The sequence below is a fragment of the Poecilia reticulata genome, linkage group LG21, assembly GCF_000633615.1.
Source record: "Poecilia reticulata strain Guanapo linkage group LG21, Guppy_female_1.0+MT, whole genome shotgun sequence".
Lineage (NCBI taxonomy): Eukaryota > Metazoa > Chordata > Actinopteri > Cyprinodontiformes > Poeciliidae > Poecilia > Poecilia reticulata.
This window is the reverse complement of record NC_024351.1, coordinates 19,130,302-19,153,966: the sequence shown is the minus strand read 5'-3', so window position 1 is coordinate 19,153,966 and position 23,665 is coordinate 19,130,302. Positions and strand designations below refer to the sequence as shown.

General features: G+C 40.6%; 1 protein-coding gene across 9 annotated transcripts in view; it reads right to left on the bottom strand.

The window, feature by feature from the left end:
• nrxn3b (neurexin 3b) overlaps positions 1-23,665 on the bottom strand; it is a 395,380-nt gene that overhangs the window by 78,353 nt on the left and 293,362 nt on the right. For all 9 annotated transcript variants that reach the window (XM_017302192.1, XM_017302191.1, XM_017302190.1 and 6 more), the window contains one exon: positions 21,501-21,682. In XM_017302192.1, coding sequence (XP_017157681.1) covers positions 21,501-21,682 — 182 coding nt within the window. The remainder of the gene's footprint in view (positions 1-21,500; positions 21,683-23,665) is intronic.

The window sequence follows — 23,665 nt, the reverse complement described above, 5'->3', positions numbered from 1 at the left end:
AGCTATTTGAAAGTGTCTCGTCACCTTTAAAGAGGCAGACACTACCGCTGATAATCGCTTAATGAGGTTTTTTTTTTTTTATTTTATGAACAACCTTTTCAATTTGACTTCTTCTACTTCAAGATTTACAGGTGGTATTAAATTGAACAAAACAGACAATGAATATATTCTCTTTCTTACAAGAAAGTGAGAGTTTCTATCTAAATGTCACAGTGATCCTGGAAGTCTCTCACAGACAACAGGAATATGACTGCTTAAAAAGAGGCACATACTCACAAAAAGTTAAATATTGAATATTGGCCACCTTTTCTCTGACTTAAAACTGAAACCCCATCTACAGAAGGGCCAAAACCTCGATCTATAAAAGATTCTTCTAATAGCCAGAAATTCTTCACAATGTGTCAAGAAAGCAGTAAAAAAAAAAAGAAGAAAATTTAATCTCTTGGTTTGTCCTTTGCCGCCCGAAATCAGACTCTTGAGTTTAATCTCTACAAAAATCCCCCCACAAAAACTACACATCGTTATTATCTCCCTTGTCTGGCCAAGTTGCTTCCATAGAAGAGAACGATCCGAAAAAGCCGAACCGAGAACAAGGTTTCCTGTTGCTTCTGTTGCATCTGTGGGGAACATTTCTCTGCCCACACTTCTGTTTTTCTGTGTTCGGCTCATGGTTTTGCTGCTTCGCTAACGATACCCGCCCTCCCTCTGCCATCTACAACGCTCCTGCCCTTCCCACCGGAGCTGTATGGTAACCAGGTGCAGCCTCCTCATCCTCCTCTCTCCTCTTGCCAGATGCTCCGGAGGATCCCGGGCCAAATCGGGCGCTGTCAGTTCGGGGCTCGCTGTCGGGCGGGTTTATCTGTCACGGACGGCTCGGCGCCCCCGAAGGGAGATTAGACACACTGCACCGACTCGCTCTACCTCTATCTCGGCTTCCCCTCCACCCTCTCTCTCCATATCTCTAGCCTTTGTCTGCTGCTCTTCCCTATCAACATTATTTCTCACTCGCCTTCTCTGTCTCTGTCCCCTATCTCATCCTCCATACTCCTCCCTCCTGCTATTTGTCAGCTTGTGCTCCACTGAGCCAGGACTGTGAACAAGTTGCAGTAGTCAGAGGACGACGGTAAGGCAGCTGGCACCGGAATCAGTCGCACGAAGCCGAGACAGGCTTCCATATCCATTCAGCGGGTCTGTCGGTACAGGTTATGGAATAAAATTGGTCAGAAAGCCCCACTTTGGCCATCATTTTGTAGATAAGGCAGATAATGCTGCGTGTAATGGCAAAAATACATGTTTGTCCCTGAAAATGGCGCCATTTTTTCCCCCAAAACCGTTAGTAAGTTCAGTCACATCTTTTGATGCCGTAGGGGAGCTACACCGTCCTCAGTAAATAAAGCTCCAGAGTTGCTGCTGAATTGTTGCTAGTGCAAGGGATTTTGGAGCTTATGGAGCCCTAAACTGGGTAAACTGGGCCTTGGTTTGCTTATAACGCAGACTGGCTCTGCTGCCACCCAAAAATGACCAAGAAAACCAAGACCCTACTGTGTCTGCATAAAGGATATAAAATCCAAACACAGCACGGTTAATACCCAAAATGAATTTAGGCCACAAAAAAAAAGGATTAATCTCATCCCTGCTAGCTCTGCAGGAAGCATTTCTTTAATGGGGATTTTATAATTATAATGTTATCCAACTTGCGCTGTGCTGCTCCCACCAGCTGCATTTGACACACAAGAGGAGAGGGGGCCCCGTGAGGCCTTTAAGCGCAAAAAAGCATATGTAATGAGTCATGAGGTCCCTCTTCACTCCGAATGACGTTAATTGCTGTCCAGGCAGAAACCTGCTGGAAACTAACCAACACATGTGCAAGCTAGGCTAGCTGAACCGGGAACATTATAAAACCGTAGCGCTTCCTTCAGTAAGTCGTGTGGAAATGCATCAGGTATTGTTGCACAAAACAAAGACCCATTTTTTTTTTGTAAAAGAAGACAATGCTTCTTGTCAAGCAAGCAAGAAAAGACGAATTTAGTGTTTCTGAGTGAATACTTCTAGAGAAAGTGTTGCCGTCAAAGAACTCCTGGAAAGTATGTCTTTCCTTTTCTCTCCTCTTGCGTCGTCTGGCATGTTCCGGCGAGATGGGAATGAATTAAAGATAACGTGGGATGAATTAAGCATGTCAAATCGACTTTATCAAAGAGGTCTGGTGAAATCCGGAGCGAGGGGAGCGGAAGGGTCACGGGAGCCGTCCTTAACATCTGTCATCTTTGTGCTGAGTTACTGTCATGGCCGCGAGGAGGAGACCGGGGGGTGTGGGTGAACCAGTTCTACGCACACAACTGGCGACCCACCGGGGGTTGCTTGATGAGCCTTGGCCCCGTTTCACTTCATATGTGCACACATTACCATAATCTTAAAGGAAATCTGACTTTAAAATTTCCTCCATGTTTTCTTTTTCTTCCTGCTTTAAGAATGTCGGTTTCTATATTTCATAAACAGGAGAAATCAGTGGAGCTCGGCCTGAAATCGCCTGACTTTTCGCCGTGAACAGGCGGAGTGGAGTTAAAAGTCAAAATCAATGAATCATTTATTCTTCTTGAATGTTTCTTGGAGAAGGAGCAAATGGAAGATCAAATGTTCACAGTGTGAATACAACTTCATAAAGAAGTGTTTAAAGTATTAAATGTTACGAAAGATCAAGTGCTTACAACTGAGGTGGGTGTAAAAACTCAATACACCCCCGGTTAAAAGGCCAGGGATTTGTGATATAAAAAACTCAAAGGAAGGTAAATGACTTTTGAAAGCTTTTCAGCCTTTTCACAGCACATCTTACATAATTCAACTGAAAAGCAGCAGTTGGTCATCTTGTGTCATTTATAGCAAATCAGATTAACCTGTAAAACTGTTCAGCTTTTCTTGGTATTTTTTCATTAGTACATTTTAGCTAAGTTTGTAAAAGGTTTCAAGGGTATAATGACTTTATCGTACACTGGAGAGTGGTATAAAACACAGCTTTATATATATATATATAATAACACAGGGGAGAAAAAAAAACAGTATTTTGAGAAAAAATATGGAATGCCAGTGAGATTATGAAAACTAAAATCTCTCCAAAACAGATTTAAATAAAAAGCAGAGAAGCTGGCTGTTAAGAGCTTGAGAGTAATGATGAAGGAACAGCAGGAAATTCTGGTTATTTTTCGTATTTTTCTTACGTGTAGGATCAGACACAAACATTTTCTAAAATCTCCTAAAAACCTAATGGGAGAACGTGTAATGACCTAAGGAAAACAAACCTGAAGTTTTAGGCGGCCATAGTTCCAAAGGGTATTTTTATGCACAAAAACAACAAAGCAGTCAAAACAACACCATACCCATAGCGAGACATGGTGGTGGCAGTATCATGATCAGGAGAATTTTTTCTTAAGAGTTAGACTTTCTTGTCAAGTTGGATTAGACCATAAATAATTTTAAGATTTTTTTTATGTCTCTACTTTTACCAAAGTTCTTTTAGGGCCTGAAGTGTCTTTTCAGCATCATAGTGAATCCATTCCATACATTCAAATGGAAAACAAAAACGAAGGACCTTACCAAAAGACAATCAAAGTTTTGGAATTGCCTGGACAGAGTCCAAAAAATAAATCTGACAGATAATTTGTTGGTCAGTAATAGAAATTTGAAGAAGTTTTGGAAGACAGAGGGTGAGACAAAATTGCAAAGTCAAAATTTTTGCTGCAGATGGACTGAAGAAATCGTAACAAGTGGGACCGAGTCAAAAGATGCTTCGTTGAAGTACAACTTGTGGATGTAAAACTTGGCTATTGCTGCTTTTTATTCTTTTATGTTTTGCCCTCTAAGATATTTACTTTTCATCTGAATTGTACAGGATATGTATCACATTAAAAATGTAAAAAAAAAAAAGTAGAGAAATTATTTGTGATCTCACAAAAAGCAAACACAAAGCATTAAAAAACCAGAGCTACAGGCAGACAGAGATGCAGCTCCGTCACACTGCAGCGGATGCCTTCCGGCTTAAGGACGCCGACATTCCAGAGAATAAAAGCACGCTGATGTATTCAATGGCTTTTAATTGCGCCCCCAAAAAAAAAAGAAGAAAAAAAAAGGACTTCAGGACCTTAGCTGTGAACGAAGACGCACTGCTGTTTGCACATAAAGGCGGTGAATTAACTCGGCATGCTTCAAGCGCTCTTTATTATCTTGAAGAATGCTAATTAACATGTCAGGTAGCTTTAACATGTACAAATACCCCATGTTGGACTTGCTGATTGAGCATTATTGTATTACTACTTGCTTTTAAGTTCTGTGGCTCAGCAACCAATTAATTAGTAAAAGGCAGCGTGTTCGTAATTTAAGTTTTAGGGGAGCAGAAACAAAGAAAAAAACATTTCAACATTCGGAGAAATATGCAAATATTGGTGAGCTGTACGATTTTGAAGCCTCGTATGAAGTTTTTCATATTTTATCACGTTATAACTACAAATTTCAATGATTTTTAGGTGGAATTTTACATGATAGAACAACATTTAACAGTGAAGTGGAAGGAAAATTATGAATTTGATGATGGCATTTGGCAAAATGTAATGTTTATGGTACTGTACTGTGTTTTTATGGTGTAAAGAACTGCCTTGTTGCTGAAATTTGCTATACAAATCAATTAACACAGTACTTTTGAATAGTTGTTTTTACAAACAAAAATCTGAAAAGTTGCTGGATATTTGCAATCCTCTTTACTCTGAAGCCCCTAAATAAATTGCAGTGTAACCACTTGCCTTCAGATGTTACCCGATTAGCAAGTTGGATGAGACAAAAAAAAAAAAAGACCCAACACTGTAAATCGGCCTTGGTAAAACATGGTGGTGGCAACATCATGCTGTGGAGACGCAGGGATAGAAAAACTGATGAGAGATGCTGTTGAGCAAAGACGAAAAGTTGCAGTCAATATTTTAAAATGTTCAATTATTTGTTTATTGCAGGAAGAAACATTATTAAAAGGGGCAACATTATGTAATATTGACCTGGTTGAACTGAATACCTACTTTCTAGTGCAAACACTTCCAAAACTATTGAAGGCTTAATGGACAAAATATTGTTGTGATGGTGGAGGATCGGAAAGAGCAGGAACTTTTTAAAGAGACAGAGACCCAATTTCAAGACGTGAAATTACAATTTTGTCATGTTTGACATTTACATTGTTTTTATAATCACTGAAAGTAACATAGTTACTTGATTATTCTATAGAATGGAACAATGTGACCGGAGAATACATAATACCTCTCCTTTAAATGAAAATAGAAAGTATTTTCAACAATAAAGATCCTATAAAACTATAAATCTTTTATTTTTCCAATGGTATCAATTACATAAGGTGTTATGAAGTCATAATTAAAATAAAATATTTGAATTAAAATTAAAATATATATTTTGGACATTAATGTGTGTCAATATTAAAATTTTGACTAAAACAAGAGCAGTTTAATAACTTATTTTTTACAATCAGCAGCTCATTATAACAGCAGACTTCAGCTCCTAACTAGGTACCTGAATGTCATTAAGATAAAAAGGTCAGAATCCTATTGATTCCTCTGGACATTCGGTCAAACTGGATTGTATTGGGGCGGGGGTGTAATCTCTTCTGAGACTCCTCTGACCTGAAACGGAAACGTGTCATCTTCTCTGTGTGTGCATGTTTGCCAAGAGACAGACAGGGTTGCTCTGAAAAACTAGATCTTTCACTAAAAATAGACAATATCTTATATATTTTTTTTTCTTGTTCTTCTCTTTCCTTTCCCAGCACAATAAAGGGACACGGAAAATGGCCGGGAGCAACGGAGGGGCAGAAAATGAGATGTAGGGAAAGGCATAGTTGGCTGTCAAACGTCCTTGGCTGTGTGCCTGGTCGCCCGGTCAAAAACGTTTGGGGATCAATAAAAACGATGACATCCTCTCCATAACCTTCAGTGCTGAGAATCTTTTTTTTTTTTTTAGAAGAACAGACTAATAAGAAATATCTTTTATGGATATAGACTGGTGATGCTGGTGATTTTCACAGTAAAAGAAAAAAAAGAGCAGAAAAGAAAAAGTGAAAAAGCTTTTTTTGTCTCCTTGTCAATAGAGCTTTGTCATGGAGAGAGTCAATAGTGGGGGGATTAAATAAACACCAACTCTCTCTCGGTAAAATAGCTTTCTTTCACAGTCACTCCATCTGTGAAGGAGCTTCGCGCTCACAATTTGATCCCCTCATTTTTTTTATCAGCGCGAAAAAAAAAACAACTTCTTGCTGCTTCTTTTTTTTTTAAACCAGCAGGTGCTTAATCCTCCCTGAACGCATTTGCAGAGCGTGCGTGGCGGTGGCGCGCGAACACGTGTCTCTGAGCGACACCGATGACAGATTTTTTATTTTTCTGCGAGATTTATTTTCTACTGTTGACGTTTATCACTTCAGCAGACCTGCGATTCGTAAACCCCCCACTTCACCCCCACTTATTCGCTTTCTCGTCGATAATCCGAAAGGCAGTCGATTTGCTAAAATGTGAATCTCTTTCTCCTGTTTGCTTTTTCTTTCTTCCCCCTCTCTCCCTGTCTTTTCATTCGTCTGTCCTCCATCTAACTACTTGGCAGTTAAGGTAAGAGCTGGCGCGGGAGCACATAGCAGCTCTAACATGGGGCGGGGGGCTGGGGGGGGGGACGCTGGGCCTTACAGGGGGATTTAGGGACGTCTGTGGCACTGATTTGGCAGCCGGCCTCGTGTTTGAGATCCACCTCAACCGCTTCCAGATCCCTCTGATCCTTCATTAGGTTCTGCTCAGAAAATGTCCTGCAACAACCAACATGGAAGGACACAGCGAGTGTGAACGTTCACACTTTATCCTGTTACAACCACAAACTTGTACGGTATTTCACCGCTATAGACTAACAAAAATGAGTGCATTAATGTGAAGTGAAAGCATTAATATAGATGGTTTTTATTTGTTTATTTCTGTCTCACAAATAAAGATGTGAAAAGTGCGTTATTACAATTCTTTGTGGTACCGTCGTGATACTGTTAAAAGTGGTGATACAAACTTTTTTTTTGGGTAACTTTATGTCTCTCACAAACACTAATGCCTCTTCCAGAAAACAAATCATTTGCAATGCGCTTCTTTAGGACACCAGTCACACAGAGACGTGATTTTCGCTAATAAAACGAACACTGTAGCTGCATTTGATTGCATTTTTAAATTAACCGGCAGTTGTTGATACGCCTACGTCAAAAGGTGGTGAAACAGTGGAGAAAAATAGCAAAACTAACAACCCCGACAAAACAGAGAGTTTTAGGGAATTTTAAACATTATTTTGAATTTATCGATAAATCAAACTCTTATGATAGGAAGAAAATTATCACGATACATGATAAATATCCTCTTCTAATGTGATGTGCATTTGTATTTAATTCCAACTCAATTTAATGTTTTGCAGAACTGATTGCAATAAGAACTGCAAGTCTTTTGGGGCCTTGACTCCACCGGCTTTGTTCATGTACACACTTAAACTCAGCCATTCTTTGTAAAACAACTATATGCTTCTTATATGCTGCTGCTTCATCTTTGTTGAAATAGGAAAAATGTAGTTTCTCCATCAGTTTTTTCCCATTTCTGTGCCAGATTCTGCCTGAGTCCTCATCTGTAGGTAACCTAATGGGGGGAAAAAAAATCCCCTGATCTTGTTTTACTTCGGCCGCACTTTCAACACATGCAAGATTAGATTTGTGGAAATGTGTGAATATAGGTGCAACCAATTTAACAAGTAGTCATGTCAGAAAGATATATGATCACAGAAATGTACAGAAAACGGAACCGATAACTGAACTGCAAGGTAGGTAGTTAAAAAAACCCCAAACTATCAAAACAAATCTCTTTACTGCAGCTCCAAGCAGCCTGCAAGTAAAAACTTCTACACCAACATGACATAGGATAAGATGGGTTGAACGACATTTACACTGTGTTTGATACTTTTAATGACATTACAAATTTCTACTTGGCAAAGCTTCTCCCTGGTGGCAAACTGCATGGCAAGTATCCCTTTGTGTGTCTGCTTTTACGACGCTGCTGTGCTGATTTAGCTGACCATTTTATCCCCAGCAAGTGAAGAAGAAAATAGAGTGTATAAATTTGCAGCCGGCTGTAACAGGACGAAGGTTCGGATACATTTTTTGGGACGAATCACAACAGGCTTGCAGAAGCTCATCTGTGGCAAACGGAAGGAAAGATTAAGTGACGAATGTGTAATTGTTGTTAAACACGAGGAGGATTAGTTTGTTAAATGTGTGACACGTTTTTTATTAAATAGCATTATGGAACAACCTTTTAGTTCAATCCCCAGTCAGTAGTGTTTCCCCGACACAAAGAGGAACCAGTTTTGTCAATATTTTGGCCAAAGAATAATAAAGAAGATGCATTTTCATTGAATTTTGTTGCTATATTAATAAAAGTTACAAAAAACTCCCACAAAGTGCAGCTGAAAGTTCCCCATACAATCTCAAAGACATATTAAACATGGATGTATTGCTGAAAACTGTGAAAATGTACTTTATTGTCAAAGCTATCATTTGTACTTAGAATAAAACCGTCCCTAATATTCTCTAGGTTTTCCAGAAGCTGTTTCAGCTTTACCAATCTTCTGTTTTCACCAATAAATCATCTAATGTGTCTCATGTATATTTTTTCCTTTGTTACCTAAAAAATAAAATATTTAAAGTGAAACTCAGTAGCTTTAAATATTTTAACTGTTGGCAGAATTTCACAGTTTTGTTAGAAAAACACAACAATCTCCACATCAGCTCTGCCACCACTTTTATGGTTTTCTGAACACGTTTCCCCTGATTCCTTAGTAATTTCCTTCTTCACCTTATGGAAGAAAGAAAAAGGTATTTTGAGATAATATTAAGCCCACTGCTGCGCTAGGTTATATTCAAACTGGGTTGGGAGAGAACCGTGACATTAAAAGTCAGCCAGAACATCGATGGTGTTTGGATTGGTCCCCATTATGTGTCAAGGAGGATGAGAGCTTCTTGACCATCTTGAACAAACGCAAAACATCCGTGGCATTATTATAGCAGCAGCAAATATGGCTCCTGTGTGTTGGATGGAAAAATCTATAACCCGCACACCTCAGAGTGGATTGGTCATTAGAGCATTTGAAGATTCGCCTCAGGCTTGTCTCAACCCTAGCTACCAACATGCAGTGCTCAAAGTAATTGTATGCGGCATCTCGCTTGTGCTTCTCGCTGCTACAATTTCATAAGCTACAACAAGCAATCCCCATTCAAAAACAACAAAAAAAGATATGAAAAAACCATTATCTGTAACCTCTCAAAGCAAGATTGTTATGTGTTGTACTATTCTCGACGTAAAACTCCCAGCGAAACGATTGGAGATGTGTACACGCCTCCAAATTGCGCGTACTGGATGGATGATGCAATATAACCGTTTCAGATATTTTTAAAGAGGGTCTCACTCCGGTGTGAAGCGGGCTTTGGTGTGTTGTTCCTTTTTGGAATTTCAATGTTGTGTCGACAACACCACCCGGCGATGAGTTAGAGTTTTAGACTGAAATACTCTATTTTGGGGAAATAAATAAAAGGAAATTTTAAAATGATCTGAAGAACATCTCTTCTATCTAGTCGCAACTGATAAACCAGCCAGTGAGACCCATTAACTATCTTCAAAAGTCATTTTATGAGTAGTTGAGTTGAAAAATATTGTTAGACGAAGGGGCTTTGACATTGTTCAACAAAGAAGAATGAGTTAAAGCCCAATTGTACTTTTGGATTATAAGTGTTTTTTAAAGAGACAATGTTATGTTTTTTATTCACATAGTGCCATTTTATAGCACTTTATTGTGAAGTATCAGATTTAAAAATGCTATCTACATATCATACATGACAAACAAAAGTTGACCTTGTAATGTAACCCCTTGAAATTGGATCTCTGTCACTTAAAAAAAACCTCCCGCTCTTTCTGAAACTCCACCTTCAGGAAGTCATCATAACATCAGTCCACTATTAACCCTTTAAAAACATTTTTACCAGCGTTGCACTGAAAAGTGGCTCCTATAATGAGCTCAGCAGATACGCAGTTCTACCAGGTGTTTGCCAATTGCTGCTGGCTAGTCTGAAGGAGCTGAGTGGGGGGAATTTCAGGGGGGGTTGCTCTGAGAGGCGGAAGCCCAGAAGCTTGGAAGCAGCAGCTCAGAGGAGGAGCTTCATCCTCAAAGGCGGGGCTAGGTCCAGCCAGGCGTTTTGCACATCTGAATGGTTCCCACAGGAGCTTAAAGGATTTCTCAAACATCCATGAAAGAATCAAGGCAACACTCCAGGTATGTTTTTGATGATCGAATAACATTATAACATGATGCAAAGTCAATCTTACATAATACCGCCCCTTTAACTGTACTATACAAAAAGAGAATAAGTTTATTAAGAAAGTAGATATGAAAATGTTCACCATTTTCAGAGTTTAGTGTCATGTAACTTGTGGTTTGGCGATAAAACAGCTGGCCTAATAACACCATTTGATCCACACCCGGGTGAGTTTGACCAGTATCACAGCCTGCCGCCACAGTAGAATCCAAACTCATTGACCCACCTGCTCCCAGAGTTCAATCCAGGCTTTACTGTGAAAACAATAGCGCCTTGGCTCTAGTGCAGAAAAAGAAAGACGGAGAGATGAGAACAAGTAAGAGATAGCGCAGAGAGAAAGAGAGAGAGAGGCTGCTGGGGCGTCAGAGCGAGGCAGAAAGGCAACATATAATTTGGAATTCAGAGCCAATGTGCCTGTGTGCCGAGACCTATCTGAGCCAAGTTTCCCTCTGATCCTGCTCTGAATTCTAAAATACCCACATCTCACTATATCTCTTTCCTCCCACCCTTCCTTGTTCTTCCCCTCCTTGCCCCCCCACCCCCCACCCCWCCCCACCCCACCCATCAGAGCTATGTATTTGTTCTACTTTTGGATGTACATGATGCTAGGCTCTCTTGTCTCTTTCATCCTTCCTTTCCATCTCTTCATCACCGTGTGAATGGGATTCATGTCCTACCATGAAGCTGTGAAAACACGGGCATCCCTCTGGGTTTCGGCTGTCAGAAAAGGAGAGGAGATAGAGGCGGGCGTGCTGGGTTATCTTTTTTTTGGTTGTGTCTCATTGAATTTTTCATCTTAATCTATGAAAAATACATCGGTGGAGCCGGGGGCGGAGGCCGCAAGACCACATGGGGAGCGTAACGATGCCGCTGCTCCGTCTGTCCGTCTCGAGCGCTTATTATTACTTGCTGTTGGTTACGCGTGATGGTGGCAGGACAGGGTAAAACTGTGTGTGTGTGTGTGTGCGTGTGTGTGTGATGCTCCGTTGCCCCTGCAGCGCCTCTGGTTGATATGACAGGCAGATGTCCCCGAAGAGCTCTTGTATCATGTCTGAAGCGCTCGTGGCAGCACTCCACGGGGTGAAAATTTGTTGAAGGAGCCCTTGGAAATGTGTGTGTTTGTTTGCTTTCTAAACGCACAACGGTGCGCTGGAGAGAGGTGAGCGTGGAGGAAGAGGAGGAGGATGGAGTCATGGAGGGGGAAGTAAAAAGAAGAAAGGAATGTTTTACAGATGTTTATGTGCGTTGGAGCATGTTGTGGTTGGGAAAATACAAGACCCAAGAAAGGATTCTGTTGTAATGTACATCTAGCTACGTCTACGTGACAACTTCTGTGTTGTTTTTCTCTTCTTTCTTTTAATTCTTTTAATTTCAGTCAGAGTAAGAAACTGTCTTTAAATTATTAAGACTGACTTGCACCAAACTCTTCTGAGCTCTTTGCCGATTCCATTTCAACTTTTTGAACGTCTGCGACAGGGCCGAGCACAAACAGTCTGTAACCAAAAAGACGTTTTTTTTGTTTTTTTTCTGTAGTGTTCTGAAGCATCAATAGGTACAGACTTGTTTTAAGAATAAAGGCTTGATAAATTCACTAGCCAGATCAAACGAGGTGGAACTTGTACACCCAGGAGCTGCAGGATTTTTTTTTTCTTAATCCGAATGTGGGGGTTTGTGTTTTTTTATGAAGCAATTTGTCAGAGGCTAGCAGGAGCCTCATTGTTGCTAACACACATTTTTGAATTAAACTTCTTCAATAGAAGAAAAAAAAACTAGCAAGCTGGTTTACTAATGTTGTATAATCCTGTTAATGTCGCTGGATGTTGATGACTTTAGTTCACACTATGGAACAAGTTTTTGCCTCATGGTAGCATTAGCCTTGTAGCTGCTGAATGTTAGCAAGAGTTAAGGCTAGCTTGAAAACATTCACAATTTGGCCAAAAAACTAGCCATTAAGACGATATAAAAGCAGGGAATATTTTTATATGTTGAGAAAAAATTTTGTTCTACTGCTGTGTGCTGCATAGTGGTACAGATGGTACGTCTTTAGCCAGTGAGGTCTTAGGTTTGAATCCCATCCTGAGGCCTCTGAACATGGACTTGGCTTGTTCTCCCTGCAGATGTTTGTTTCTTTTCCCAACCTTCCAAAAACATGACTTGTGTGAATTGGTCTCTCTAAATTGTCCACATAGTTAGGAGTGTGTTCTGCTTGTCCAAAGATGTAATTCAATTGTTTGCCATTAAAAGTCTTGTTAGATGTATTTGTTCTCTTCGGATTTTTTTTACTGCACACCTGTATGTTCTCCAACTTTTTAGGTTTTCTAAACGTAAAAAGATATATAATTTATCTGAAATAGACTTAAAATGAATTTCAAATTGCTCAAAGATGACACATAAGACGCAGCTTCAAATTCCTGAGAGGTCCTGTAACATTCAGGACAAAATTATGTTGAAACCTGAAAAATTATGTGACTGAAAATTCGCAAAAATTGATCACTTTCAAAAATAACTTTAGGTTTTGCAGTGAGCTTTTGCCTTTCTAGTGTTCAGAACAGACCAGTTTGTTTTTTGACGTTTCAAAGCCGCATGACCTTTGTCAGCATAAAACCCAACAATTGAGAACAGTCAGCCTCGAGACAAAGACATTCAGCTACTTTTCCCTCTCCTAAATAAAACCTAGATAAATCCTTAGAGATATAAATTGTGCATTCTTAACCGTGGTTTTAGCAATAAGATCTGGCTCTGTCATTCACAGGAATAAAAAGAAAAACCCTAAAAAAACATTTATTTTTGGTCTGTTTATTACTATTATTTTTTGTAATTCTTGAAACCCGTAGAAAAAGCAGCTTTAGAGGCAAAGGCGCAGCTGGAAGTATAATCCTCAGTCTATGTTTGGTGCATAAAAGCCGCTGCAGGCTTGCCGATGGTAACCTACCAACTTATAGAAAGGAACATTCAGCTGCTCTTCTTCCTCATTTCCCTTTATTCATATTTCCATGATGGAAACATCATCAAAAGGTTCTGTAAACATGGTCTGACAGGACGCAGTGTCAACTTGTTCAACAGTATTTATCACTCAGAGTTCTGGGCTAATAAGGAGGGATTAAAAAAACAACAGTTTTTCTATCAGTGGAGAATAAAATTTATTAAAATATGAAAGAAAATAATCAGGATGGAGCCACCCCTCAAATTAGTTTCATTTTAGCTTGATGAACAATTGAAATTACCCAGAACTATTAGGTTTACTAGCTCTGTAACACTCACTACAGCTTTTTTTTCTCTAGTTATAATAACATAAGCATCACAGAGTTATTGTTATGAGGCAGCCATTTCTTCTAATTTTCAGTGTTGGTTTGGGAGACGGACACATGGAATGCATTAATCTTAAGAAGGCTCTCTGTGGCCTGATGATAATGATAGGGAGACTAACTACGGTGTCCATCAAAGTGGTAGCGGGTGATCATTTATATCTAGCTGTTATTGAGCGTCTGTTGCTGAGTGAAGCATTACACACAAGTGGGAAAAATACCCTTGGGGGCCATTTTGGTTAAAAAGCTGCAGTCATTCATGAAAGACATAAAAACTGTTCCTCTCACTAATCATTTTCTAAAGACTGCTCCATCGGAGTGCTGGCAAATTTCCACAACAATGTCTCTAATCTCGTACTCTCTTTAAAGAACACTTCATATTTATTTTAGCGTGTGTTTTTTTTTCTTCTTCTTCTCTGCTTTGTAAATGAGTCGGCTCTTTACTTAGAAGTTAATTACCAAAGAAGGCAGGGCTGACACTTGCCTTGAGGCCCCCAGACTCCCTGAAGCCCTGCGTGTCCCAGGTTGGGTTACACGACTTCTAATTAATTCATAAACTTTTTTTTTTATCTAAATATTAAACATCTGCATGCTGTGCAGTTTGCTTTCTGTTTTTTTATTTTTGTGATTCCTTGTTTGTTTGTTTTAAGTCGATTGTTGTATTCTGTAAATTCCTCCAACATTTTTTAAAATTCAGTTTTCTGCTACCATCAGTGCCAGAATAACAGCAAATAATCCAAGTCAAGTGTGAAAAAATCAAGCAAAATTTAGAGGCAGTTTTACTTTACATCAAAATTCCCTTTTTGCCATCACCTGATAGTTTTCACATTTTACAGTTGCTGTTAGTAGATTTCGTCAGTAATTTAACTTAATAACCAGCAATGTCCCAATCAGATACTTCATTTTTACTTTATAAGTGTCCTATTTCAGTGTTGCAGTAAAGAACACTTTACATTCAGCCAGTGAGCAGCACGTCTAGACCCCCCATAGGCCCTCATTTATTAAACATGCCCAGAACAGGAGGGGGGAAAAAAAGAGTCTGTGTGGGCATTCTGAGGCAAATTGCAGGATTTATCAGTCTGGATTGTAAGATATAATGAAATCCCACACAAGGATTCAGGTTGTATACCAAAGTTTATATCAGTCTGGACCTGGGGTGCAATATGACTGTATGTCAGATATATTTGTTTTTGTTTCTTTGAGCTATACTTGAACAATTACTATTTTAAAGACAATTTAAGATCAGAAAAGGTTACATAACATTCCAGACCAATCGAGAAACAAAAGAGTATGTTAACGAGGTAAAGTTTTGGACCGGTCCAACAGGAGTTCAGAACTAAATCTGATGTGTGGTCTCCTGAAAAAGGGTTTTGGATGAGACAGTTCCTCAAAATCTGACAGACTGAAAAATGTTGTAAGGCAGAGTGAGCAAGTAAGTCTAAAGGCTAAAATTGACCTAAAGGTTGTTTCAATTTAAAAGTATCGATGCTTTTGTAACTAAGTAATTGCACTTTCTCTTAATTTTTACATTTAAATTACTGTATAATTTGTATTTTAGTCAAATTATACATTCATTAATATTAAACGTGTAAATGTTTACATTTATATGGAAAATTAACAATGATCTGTCTACACATTTTGAGATCCACAGCATATTTGCAGATAAATAAATCAACTGCATCTATAATCTGGTATTATATATATATATATATATATATATACTGACCTCATACAAAGCAATGCTGGTAACAGAGATGAAACTTTAAAGCGACAAGACTTGAGTCTATATTAAACTGATATCAAATCAGCAAAAAAAAAAAAAAAAAAAAGAATATCTAAATCATCATGTTGCAGAGATAAAATGAATCAGTTGTTCAGCTGTAAATGCTGACTGAATGTACTGCAACTGGGTGACATTTTCTCCCAGTTACTTATATCTATGACGGTGGAATCAAAAGAGGGAGGTGAGAAAAAACAAAACAAAACAAAACGAAAAACCTAAGTCAAATACAAAGCTGTAATGTTATCAGAAGCCATGAGCCATAACCATGATAATATCTATCTTTCCCCTGCAGAGGTTGGGGTAACTTGATAGAAGCAATACATCGCTGGCCATATACGCGCTGATGCACACAGGTACACATCAAACATCTTATATTAGGTCTGTCAGGAGGAGAGGGGCAGGGAGGAGAGGCAGATGGGGAAACAGACACTGCTTGACATAAACACAGTGACAGAGACGGCCCGGTGATGGATGGGTCCTGACAGGAACGAGGAAAAACAAGCATGCTTCCACAACAATTCATTAAACTCCGCGTACAGTTTCGCACATGTGCATATGTGCGCGCGTCACGTGTTACGGCACAGCGCCTCGGCTCGTTCAGCGTCTTGTTTTTCCAGTTTCTGTGTGAAGGTTTTCAATTATCCGGCGGTCGCACCTTTCTCGCAGCGAATTAGCGCGAGAGGGCTGGGGAGAACAACCTCAAACGGATAATGAGATTCGGCGTGGGTGAGCCCTATTAGAAAGTAAGACCCTGGCTGATCGTCGTGTTTTCGAGTGTGACTGAAGGTGAGGGAACGAGGCGTCCCGCTGAGCAATCTTATTTAAAAATACATTTCAGCGACATTTAAATTATACCCACAGACATCCGAGCTGAAATCGGAATAAACCGTGTGGAAACGTGAAAGTTTTTTAAGTTTAAATCGCATTATAGAAACTGACAGAATGTGCAGCTGAGAGAAATAACAGTGAAACAGATCAGACCTGTCAGCTCCGTTTGCCTGGGAATGACATCACCCACTAGTTGAAACCCTGCTTGTTGGAAGCTAGCATTTTAGCAATGCTAATCACTATTAGCTACGCTAGCCAATAGCCAATCTATGGCTCTCCATTCTGTCAATTTAAATATGACAGAGCAAGTGGAGGTTGTATAATACTACGGATGACTTTAGTCAATAAGTGAAAACATTAGCAGTGCATATACACAGTTGCCTTAATTTTCCTACCATATTTGTGAAGTTTGGCAAACCATTATGAATCTGAACTCTGGGTTGGCGGGGACTGCTCCCTTTCCAAGCCAGGACTTCAACTTAAAGAAAAAAAATTCCATAAAAAAATTCTATATATTTTAAACTAGAGATTCCAAATTCTTTACAAGAACTGTGAACCAGACCTTAGTTTTGAACATTATTTGCCAGCCAAGTTTGAAAACATATTTCCAATCAGCGTTCACGGTCCAAAACACCCAAGGACATTCACTAACCCTTTTGGCTGAACAGACAATAAACCAGAGATTGAGACTCGACTCCATTTTCACCTTGACAGCGTGATTCAGCTGGTCTTCATACAGTTGGGCGGTTCTAGAGTCTGGAACGTAGCTCCACGTAATAAGTAGTCAACACCAACAACAATGGAGGCTATTTTAAACAATCTGCTCATTGTCCTTTTACAAGGGAATCACTTCTGTGATGCAACTAGTCATTCCAACCTTACGCAGTTGGTTGGTAGATTGTCGATCAGTAGATTGATCGACAATCTACTGAAGTTGCATTTTCAGCCTGACTGTGCACACTTGGAACCCCAGCAAAGGTACCAGCCCTAAATATTGGGCTGGTACCAAGTAACCATAGAAAACCCTTGGAAAGCCGAGTTGAGCCACAATGAGTAGGGACATTAGTTCTGTCTTGAGTCTCACTTAGGATGCAGAAACAGTCAAATTTCACTTAGATTTCTACCCTAAAGATTCAAGACTTGACTTAGACATGGTCCGGAGCTCATGTCTCATGAATTTTCTTTTTTGTTTGTAAGTTAAGTCTTTTTCCGCCCCCCCCCAAGTGCTCATGCCGTACTCTGATGGAATGGCTCCCTGGGCAGCGAGGCATCACAAAATGAAAGAGAAAGTGGTCTCAGAGAGAAAACACATTTTAGAAGATCTTAAGCAAAAACATTGTTCAGGGTTTCATCTTTGCATTTACTTCAGGGCAGCTATTTTTTTTTCTCCCCTTAGAAGCTGACAAAGTTCTTTATCCGTTGCACGCTCCGCATTCAGATCAACTGAACTCGCAAATGAGATGCCAGCAGGGGCAAAATGTCCCGCTCACCTTCGCAAATTGCCCCCGCGATTTCAACCCAAGCGTGCAGTTGTTCTTAGCAGTTAAAATGTAAACACTACAATCAGCATTTTAATTCGTGATTGCCAAACAAGCTGTAAGCTAATCACGGGGAAGAGATAATGAGGGAAGCAAAAGAGAGAGCGAGGCTGGAGAGAGAGAGTCTGTGATTAGCTCATCCCTCGGAATTCTGTTTTTCTTTTCCTCACAGCTAAGGGCTTTGCATGTTAAACAAAGTGCCGTGTATGCCCTGATAATCCACTGTTATCTACAAATCTGCTTAAGGTGTTTTCTTTTTCTGTTGACATTTCCCTGCCATATCCTCAGCTATCAAAGACGTTGCAGTGCCGCCGCTGTGCGCCGGCGCTCCGACAACGACCCAATAATTGTAACAGTTAAGGTGATAGCCCAGAGCATGGCGAGACCTTTGGTTGGACGTACGTCCTAAATCGACAGGCGTAATGCCTTTAACCTTTCGCTTCGGATTCATTATGAAGCTCACGCTGCCGAGAGCGAGGGCCGAATGTATGCCACTAGAAATGATTACAGCATTGCAGTTTATTATAGTCTAATTGTAAAGCGTCTCTGTATACATACCGGTAAAAAATGTTTTAGAAGCTAGTTACAGTGTTCCTCTTTCCTGCGTTTTAGTAGAACCAAAATGAGGTAGAGAGGATTTTCCTCTAGAATATTCACAGCTAAATATTCACCCAAGGTTTAACGCAACTTAATACCAGTGTAAATAAATAAATAAAATAAAATGAGCCTCCCTCATTTTATTTCTGTTCAAGTGCAATTGCAGAACAAAGGAGGCATACAGTACCTTAGCTTGGTCACTTTATTCAACAATGATTGTTGAAATCAAATCAAAACCCCCGTCTTTGTTTATCCACCCTCGGATGTCAATAAATAAATCATTTAAAACTATCAGCAGTATAACACTGCTCACACTGCAAGAAGAAGCCAAGTTCACGGCTATTTTGTGAAATCACCATATGCCTCTTTGCTATTAATACATTTACTAGAGTGGGAATGAAGACGTTCCATATCTAATGAATTGAAGCCAATTTACAGGAGATATCATGCTTGGCTAGCTCTGCTATACTATCTCAAATGCGGGATTAAAAATGCATTCATTTCACTTCTTTAAGAGGTTACTCCAATTATCCGTTTGGTTAAAACCACGTAGGGAGGCGTTTTCCCACACCACCCACACAATTTACTGTACATCTTTATCGCTTCCCCTACATCCATGCCGCTTCACTTCCTTTTTCCACCCAATCATACATGCATGCCCACACGCATACATACACTTTTTTTTTTTCCCTCCTTTCTGTTCTGTACTGTAAAGCAGGCTCAGAAGTTTCTTGCTGTTGGCCCTCATCTCTGCAGAGCAGATGGCTGCTTTTCTGCGCCACATGGCGCGCACTCAGGAGATGCAGGGTGCTCTTTAGGAAGAAAAAGACTTTCAATCTGCTTTAGCAACTGTAGCACCCCAACCCCACCACCCCGCCTCGTCATCACGTCATCTCTTTTCCGTCAGCTGCGACTTTCCTCTGTCGCCAGCAAACGCCGCCGCAGCGATTTGACGCCCCGGCCAGGGTTGATTGTTATGCTAATAGTTGATGCTTACACACGTGAGTCGACACGCAAGGTCACGACGAGAGGTTATTAAGACGCTGTGCTTGGTTCGCTCGGTCCGCCGGCCGTGAACTCCTTCGCAAGTTTTCCGTCGAGTTTCTCCAACGTGAGGTAGAAGAGTCCATATATATGGAGAGACGCATTTATTATTCATGCTGAGAGTTGGTTTGAATGTGCTGGAGAGGTGGGATTATATGGAAGAGGGAGAAGTGGCGAGAGAGCAGTGGCGCAACTACACATTATTCAGGCGGATGTGAAAACATAAATCGGCGCCCGACCCCCCCCCAGACGACGATACGTGAAGGGTAAAACTCGCTATATTTACCTCGTTATGTGCGCGAGGTGAAGGAGCGTGAGGCGCTCTGAAGTGTTTGGGAAAACATCATCGGCGCGTCGCCCTCTCCAGATGGAGTTTTTGGCGCCCCCTCTGGTGCTGCGCCCCTATGCGTTGCATACCCTGCATACCCACTTTTTGCGCCACTGTGAGAGAGTACAGTACTTTTCTTTCTCTTAGCATTTTAATCATAGATCAGTTTGAGAAACACAGGCTGTGTTTGCCCTGGGGCCTGCCATGAGAATTTAAATTATGCAAGTCTGTTTGTTAAATTCGACTTGGTTTGAATATCTGTACGCAACATACGGTGCCTTGAACAGATATTCAAACTCCATGAGGTTTTTTTTTGCTACATTACAAGGCTTCAACTTTGGATTCCTAAATGTATCAAATCTGTCAACCTTCTCATTAATTTTGTGTATCTCATTAATGTGTATTAATTTTCCCACCACATGCTGGGGTTTGCATACAGATCAGAGGAGCATCCCTCTTCAGACCTAAAAAAGCTGTGCTTGTGATAGTTTGTGTAACGTAATGTGTTTGTGATGCTTTTATTTTAAGATACTAAATTAATATTCATAGTAGGTAGGTCTTCAAAAGGCTACCAGTCTTCAACAATACCTGAATCGAACTCAGTTGTGCTTGATTTGTGCTATGAAACCTTTGTGCCTTTATGTTTTTGTAACTTTTAAACTATGCTGCCACCAGCTAGCAAAACCGACTGATTCATGTAATGTGGAGGAACTGGTTTAACCAACCACCAACAAAGAGTCAAATCTTGAAAAATCCTTTTAAACCTTTCTGTTGTGTTGGTTTGTGCCATATCATAGAAATTAAATAAAGGGCTCTGTATGGTCGAACCGAACTGCCAAAATTGGTTCTCATTGTCTCATTGTCGTGTGATGAAAGTTGTGTCATTTTGTTCTCAGCCTCTTGTTGTTAGCCCCTAAAACTCCCCTGATGTACTTCTTGCCCCGATCTTCATGAGAAACTATTGTGTGATTGGTCTGAATTTTGTGGGTGTTTGTTTTTGTGGAAAACAACCCCAAATACTCAACTTCATAATGTCGGTTTTTCAGCCATAGAGTGGGATGGATAGTTTTGAGGAGCAATTGTTCAAGCCTGTGAGGAAGAACGTACTGAAGGTTTTCCTTCATGCTCGGTTCTGATCCAATGCAGCGGGAGAACGTCTCACTGAGGCTTTCCATTCTTATTTTCTGATAACATGGGAAATAAAACAGGATTTTCCAGCTTTTCTTTCCTCCTTGTGAACTTGTAGTAGTTGTCCCTTTCTGTCATGATCGCCGTGTTTGCTGTACTGCTGTAAACCACACATGCTATAAAACACCTTGGCGTATACTCCTGACAAAAGGGCTTCACATGGGGAGTCGGCTCGATGTGTCTTGTGGACCATGAAAGGTTTGTGCAAAAGCAAACATTCGAAAACCACGTGACCGCACCACGACAATTTGACTTCGGTCCGATCATGGCGGGCCTTAAGTCAACCGCTTGTTGATTTAAGGGTGTTTAAATTTGGGTTCATTTCATAACCCTGGTTCCCCAAAATAAAATTCCTTGCAACCAATTTTCTTTAGAAATCCCCCCTATTGGCCAATATAGATATCGTATAAAGCCTTACAGATAGCACAAACACAAAAAAACACAGAAAGTAAAAAAAGATATAAATAATACATACAATGTGGAGCATGATGTAGTCGCCCAGGCGTGGGGCGCTGTCGATGCGAACAAGGATGGCGTCCTTGATGGTGGTGCTGAAGCCCACCGCCAGTCGGTCCGTCCGCGTGCTCGGCCTCTCGTTGTTGGGCCAAGTGTAGGTGATCAGGCCTCCTCCTTTGCCAAAGATGTAGGTGGTGCCAGCTATTGCAGCAAAAGACAAGAAAAAAACATTTTCTTTTTTTAATTCACAAAACATTGCTAAGGATTTTTATATCAACCAACAATGAATAAAGAGGGTTAAGTCAATAGAAGTATTAAATGCAAGTGTGTTCATTTCTGTTTCAGGACTTTGAACCACTGCCACAATTTTAGGCAGAAGTCAGCGTCTCCACTGAATCAAACTCTGGCCTCTCCAGCTCTTAAATATAGCTCCTTTCTTGGGAATAGGAGCCAGTATGGACCGAATGGGATAAGTCTCCCAATCCTCATGTATTATATATGAGACCTGTAACCAAAGAACAAAGCTTGGCAGAGGAAAATAGAGAAGGGCTTGTGCAGGAGGTCTTGGAACAGAGATTGAAGAACTTTCATTGAGCTTAATTTGATAAATGGGTCTCACTAACAGTAGGGAAGGAAGACTTTGCCAAAAATGTAGCTTTTGCATCACGTAGATGTGTGTCAGATGCGCGCCTCTGACTTAATCAAACCTGGCCCGAAGCCATGGGGCTGTGAAAACCGCTCGCGCATTTCCATTTTTATTTTTTGCCACAGCCTGGTAACATTTCACTGCCTGGTTGCAGGGTCGGATTCCGTTTCAGCTTCTGAATGTTCCCTAAGGTGGGTCAGAATTAAGGCGCTGAATCAATGTGCCGCTCAGCCATCCAGTTCACGTTTAGGCAAAGAAATCATCAAGAGATCAAAGGCATTAGACCTTAGAGAAGATAGAGCGCGGTATCCGAATCCGCATGCGAGGCAAAGCCAACGTCTCAGGCCGTGGGAGGGTGGAAAGCATTTGGCCCACCTTGCAGGCTGACGGGGGATTGCTAATGAAGCCTCCGAGTCCTTGCATCGGTGTATTAATTCATTTTTTCTGCCTCCATCAACACTCTCCGTCTTCCGCATCACCTCCCACCCACTGCCATTACCATTCACTTCCTCTCCGAGTCACCTGAACATCTGTTTGGCCGTGTGATGGGTGCCCAGCTGTCTCTCTGTTTCCCCTATGAAGCGGCCAACAATCTGCTCCATGGTCCGTTATACCCGGGAGACCGGGAGAACATATGGACGGGAAAGTCTACGGACGCAGGAGAGACACTGTTGGCGAGATGAGCATCTCTATTTGCCTTCAAGCATAAAAAAAATGGTCTGCTTTTCACACAGCTCAGGTATCAGCACCGCAAACCACCAACTTCTGCTGTCTGTGTGGCACAGCAAAGATATCAGAACCAGTAAAGCATTCCAAGAGTCAGACAGCTGCTTATAACTAATTATTCTAAACTGACGGCTGCTCTTAATTTTTCCTTCAAAGAGAACAATGTCCCTGGACTCACTTTAGTAAACCCTGCAACATCTCAAGTTGGGAATTTTTTCACAAACAGTTTGATCACTCTGTCACATATCTGCTTCATCCTACTCACTCATCCGTGGTAATCCATCAACTACTTTTTGAGTTATTGCATATCGTATGTGGCCATCGCCTTCCTACACAATTCTGTTCATCTCACCATCTGGGATTTTTCCCATTGAGCTCAATTTCGCAGGACACATTTTATCCTGACCAATCAGTGAACAGACGGAGAAGTTGTGAACGATGACGTCGATTTTCTGCAATGATTTTGAATTGTAGTGTCCCTGTAGCCTAAGTTTGGCAATGGCATCGGAGGAAGTGAATAAAGTTATTCGTTTAGACAAATGTTCACATTTGAGGGCAATAAATATTATTATTAAATTCAGTCTGTGTTGGCCACTCTTCCAAATATCGAGTAAATAAAGTCAGAGCAAGAGGAATGTCTAAGACATTGTATTACAGGCAAAGACATTCTGGCCCTACTCTCCACCAGGTTCAGCAAAAGTCTAATTTTCCAGTTGACGCCATTGATTTTCGGTTAGCTTCACAACATAGCGTCCTTCACAATTGAACACAATTGCACACATCACAGCTAAACATTAGCAATTGGGTAAAAT